This window comes from Quercus suber, unplaced genomic scaffold (genome assembly GCF_002906115.3).
Source record: "Quercus suber isolate HL8 unplaced genomic scaffold, Cork oak 2.0 scaffold_288, whole genome shotgun sequence".
Lineage (NCBI taxonomy): Eukaryota > Viridiplantae > Streptophyta > Magnoliopsida > Fagales > Fagaceae > Quercus > Quercus suber.
Window position 1 is genome coordinate 815,771 of NW_027069744.1, and position 5,166 is coordinate 820,936.

The 5,166-nt window shown below is 34.5% G+C and overlaps 1 protein-coding gene across 1 annotated transcript; it reads left to right on the forward strand.

Annotated features, from left to right (window-relative positions):
- Window positions 1-477: 477 nt before the first annotated feature.
- LOC112030378 (putative pentatricopeptide repeat-containing protein At1g12700, mitochondrial) lies at window positions 478-3,719 on the forward strand. Its single transcript, XM_024063073.2, has 3 exons — window positions 478-2,685; window positions 3,133-3,263; window positions 3,354-3,719. The coding sequence occupies exon 1, from the start codon at window positions 804-806 to the stop codon at window positions 2,598-2,600; it is 1,797 nt and encodes a 598-aa protein (XP_023918841.2). The 5' UTR covers window positions 478-803; the 3' UTR covers window positions 2,601-2,685; window positions 3,133-3,263; window positions 3,354-3,719.
- The last annotated feature ends 1,447 nt before the right edge of the window (window positions 3,720-5,166 follow it).

A 5,166-nucleotide genomic window follows, 5' to 3' on the forward strand; every position in this document is an offset into this window, starting at 1 on the left:
AATTACTTTTTTTTCTTTTCCCATAAAAACTTTTTTTTAATTGGATTGTTAACTAATATTATACAGCACTCGTTAACATGACTCTTTATTTTTTAAGTATTAAATTTTAATTTTTAAATGGATAATTGGGTACCCAATGGTTTAACCATTAAAACCCATTTAATTGAATTATCCATTTAGATCTTATCTATTTAACTTAAATATTTAATTGAGTTGGATTAAAATTTATCCATATTAAATGAGTTTTAAGTAGTTTATAGGTTTGGATGTAAAATGCCACCTCCATCTATGATTTACTTCTCTGCAATAAATTTATGCAATAAAAGAAACAAAAAGTTCGTCGAGACCTGAGCCCCACATTTGAACAACGTGACCGCACCCTCGAGATCGTCAAACCAAAATCCGACGGCTACAAAACAAAGATACCAAAATAAGCTTTAAAAAGAACTTTCGGGTCTTTATGTTCGATCTATGTTTGGCTTTCTATATTTAATTTAATCCCAGAAAGAAAAGAAAAAAACACAAAACACTCACCCATTCTTCTTCTCAGCTCAAAATGATCAAATCACATCTCAGATATGCACACATTATGGATTTTCTCAGCTCAGCTTCACACGCAATTGTTTTTATGCTCTCTCGCTACACCATGAGATAACTGATCAGTAGCTTAGAGTACTGATCAAAACCGATTTGGCTTAAAACCGAACTGATTCTCTATCTCTCTCTCTCTCTTTCTCAATTATCAAACTCTATCGTTTCGTTCTGATTTCCGCTGCCGAATTGTTTGCTGGATCTTCAGGAAAATGGGTACGCTGCTTCGTTCTTCCCACACTCGTTTTCGTTCTTATTGTTATTCTACGCTTACTGCTGCTGCTACTACTAGTATTGCTAGTGCTAAAAAAAACCCGAATCACAATCACAATCACAATCAAGATCAATTCTTGAAATCTGTTAGAGATCAGTGCAAATCTAGAAGCTTTAGGAATGTTGATCATGCCTTAGACCTGTTTGATAAAATGCTTCACACCCGCCCTTTGCCTTCCATTGCCGATTTTAATCACGTGTTGGGTGGCATTGCAAGAATGAAGCATTACCCAGTAGTCATTTCTCTAATTAAACGAATCGAATCGTTCGGAATCTCTCCCGATATTTATACTCTCAATGTTTTGATTAATTGCTTCTGCCATTTAAACTGTCTAGATTTTGGGTTCTCTGTCTTGGCAACAATTTTGAAACTTGGTTATCACCCAAACTCTGTTACTCTAAACACCCTTGTCAAGGGGCTCTGTCTTCAAGGTAACATTGCTGGAGCTGTGAGGTTGGTAGAAGAAATAGAGAAGAATGGGTATAAGCCTAATGCAATTACTTGTGGAACAATACTAAATGGTTTGTGTAAGATTGGACAGACTAGTATGGCTATTAGCTTGCTTAGGAAGATGGAAGAAGGGAATTTTGAGCTTAAAATAGGGGCGTATAACACAATCATTGATAGTTTATGTAAGGATAGGTTGGAAACTGAGGCCTTGAACTTTTTGACTGAAATGATGAGTAAAGGCATTCAGCCAGACCTTATCACTTACAATTCCTTAATTCAAGGCCTATGCAATTGCGGCAGGTGGAGAGAGACTACTACTTTTTTGAACGAGATGGCACAGAGGAAGATCGTGCCAAGTGTGAGGACCTTCAACATATTGGTGGACGCATTTTGCAAAGAGGGGATGTTGATAGAAGCAAAAAAAGTTTTTGATAAGATGATTCAAAGAGGTATTGAGCCTGATGTAGTCTCTTATAGTTCTTTAATTAATGGATACTGTTTGCAAAATAAATTGAAGGAGGCCATTGAAGCATTGAACATGATGGTTGAGAGGGGTTGTTCACCTAATGTTGTTAGCTATAGCTCATTGATTAATGGGTTTTGTAAAAATAAAAGAATTGATGAGGCAATGAATCTCTTTAATGAAATGTCCAACCAGGGAGTAACTCCTGATGTTGTGACTTACAACACTCTTATAGGTGGGTTTTGTCGAGTGGAGAGACACAAGGCTGCTCTAAAGCTATTCCATAAAATGCAAGCTTGTGGTCAACTTCCAGATCCCCAAACTTATGTTGTCTTGTTGGACGGCCTGTGTAAGAATGGACAAGTTGTTGAGGCAATAAAAGTGTTTCTTGAGATGGAAGACAAAACGTTGGGCAACAATATTGTGATTTACAATATTTTGATTGACGGTTTGTGTAATTTCGGGAATCTTGAGGTTGCAAGAGAACTCTTTTATAGTCTATCTGCAAAAGGATTGCAACCTAATGTTCGAACTTACACCATAATACTCAAAGGGCTTTGCAAAGAGGGATTGCTAGAAGAAGCAAGTGAGATATTTGAGAAAATGGATGGGAGCGGTTGTTCACCTGACGATTGCACATATAACACAATAATCCAAGGGTTACTGCAACATAATGAGACATCAAAGGCAATTAAATATCTTGAAATAATGGTTGACAAGGGTTTTTCAGCAAATGCGACAGTTTCAAGCATGTTATTTGACTTGCTATCATCTAATCAAGTAGATAAGAACATTCAAGAATTTCTCCAGAAGCCTGTGTGAAGGTTTTTTAGTTTCTCAACATCAAGGACAAGTTTCATATTTTATCCATCACGTGTCAATCTTCAAAAGATGTGTATCATTTCAGGTAAATTTTGTAGTTTCTAAAGATAATTTTCTATTTCATTTATGTATGCATTATTGTTTGTACCTTTAATTGTTCTATCTTTTGTTGTGATTTCATTGTGCACTTATGTTGTTGCTTGGAAGCTGGAACTTATTTTCCTAGATAGTTGTTTCAAAATTTTTTCTTATTTAAGGTTAATGCTAAATATTGTTGCTCTAAAATCTGGCATTTTTTGTGTGGTTATATGACCCTTGGCCAGTGGAATTAATGATAATAAATGTTCCCTCCAATGAAATTAAGTTTTGGAGTTGCATTTATGCAAACTGAGCCCCCCCCCCCCCTTCCCATGTTTTACCCTCTCTCTCTCTCTCTCTCTCTCATGTTTTACCCTATGCATAGGAATCCCCCCCTTCCCATGTTTTACCCTCTCTCTCTCTCTCTCTCTCTCATGTTTTACCCTATGCATAGGAAATTTGGTATCCGCTGATTGGGGCCGTTACTTTGGGTTCTATTTCATGTATATCCAGAGCACATGTGCCACTTCAGGGGAAGGGCTGTACGAGGGACTAGACTGGCTTTCCAACAATATTGCTAACAAGGTTAGGCTCTAGTGCTGCATGCAACATAAGTGATAATCTTTGATATGGTTATGGGCTGGTTTATTAATATTTTCTATTTTGTTCTTGCAGGCTTAGGAGATTCGTAAATCTTCATCTACTTTTTTGGGCTGCAATCTGTCAAAGGGGATTTTGTCGTTACGTGGTGTTTATGCATTTTACATTTGATATTGTCATGAGAATATATCTGTTTGTTTAGATCATTGTTACAATATGATAGAAATTGACATTTGCCTTGTAGATTCTAAGTAATTCATGATTCACAGTTCATAGTTATGATTAAACCTTGATTTTTTTTGGGATACCCTTGCTTTTGGTTCACCTACAATGGATATGGTTGTAATAGTTTCTCCTCCCTCTAATTCTCATTTATGATTAAAAGGTCAATTCTCCTATGTGGTGAAGTTGCATGGGTAGTTGAAGATCCATTGATGTTAATCTTTTGTGAGTCACCAATCTCTTTGTTTGGAATAGTGGTAGTAAGTGGTACTTTAGTTTCTAGGGCTTGATTATGGGACAGTTGATTTGATCTCTCTTCTATAATGGGTCCTCTTTCAATGCATAAGTACATTAAAAAAGCTGTCGAAATTTTAATCCATAACCATCAGGATTTTGGTTTAATGCCAAGGATTTTGGTGTTGGAAGTCTTAATAGATTAACATGTGATTGGAATAGTATTCCAACTGTGGGGAGAGCATCTTGTATAGAGCAACCTCAACAACTTGTTAATATTTGCACTTGCTTTTAGTACTTGAGGCCAAGTAAATTTTGAATGCATCACATCTTGAGTTAGAGCTCTGATATTTGCATCACTTTGCTTAACATTGCATTGTTGAGCAAAGTTGTTGAATTGGTGAACCAATATGCCATACTGAAACATTGAGAAGGCTAGAAGGATCACCCATTTAGAGTTCAGATATTTGCGTCATTGGGTGTTGAAAGAGATTCATCTCTCATCATTGTCGCTAATGGTACATGAATTTGACCAATATCCAAGTTGAAGGCTACGGAGTTTGTGCGTGCGCGCGCGCTGAAGGCCATGAAGTTTTGACCATCTAAGTATTGATGGCTCGTATTGTTGAACTTTTTATTTTGTTTTATATACTTACTCTTTGTTTAGTGTAATATATTACTGTGAGACACTACAACTTATAATGACACCTATCCCATCTTTAGTTTCTAACAATTCCGCTAAACTACAATCAAGTATAATGACTCCACTAAATAAAACACCGCTAATTTGCATTTAAAACCTTGATGTCTTTTATTTAAATTTTTATGGTCAAAATGTTTTATTTAAATCTTAAAATCTCAAAATACGCCAAAAGTATTGCAACTCAACTAGTTAGCACTACCTTCTTTTTTTCATGACAATTAGGAGAACATGATAAAAGGTTTAAATTAAATGTTTATAAAAACTTTTATATTTAAATGAAACATTTTGGAAGTTATAAGATTTAAATGAAACACGCTTAAATCAACTAAGTTAAAATTATATTAGTATCTTAGTATATTATATTTTCTATTAATAGTAGAATAAATGATTTCTGAATTTCATATACAAATATAGTAATAATAAATGTCTATAATTAACTATAATTATTAGTATCAAATTTCAATTTAGACAAGAAAAAAAATAGAAGAGATAAAAAATTCTATTATGTTAAATTCACTCACATGGTTGCATTGACCGATAAGTTACGCATTTTAATTTATTTATTCTTGAAAGAAGATAACACATTTTGTATTGTATTAACCAATGCAATTACATAGATGAATTTAATTCAAGAACCTAAGGTATAGAATCCTAATAAATGTAAGAAATTATGTGTAATTTTGCTCCTAAAATATTTTGCATTTGTTGGGTAAGTTTTGTTGTACAATG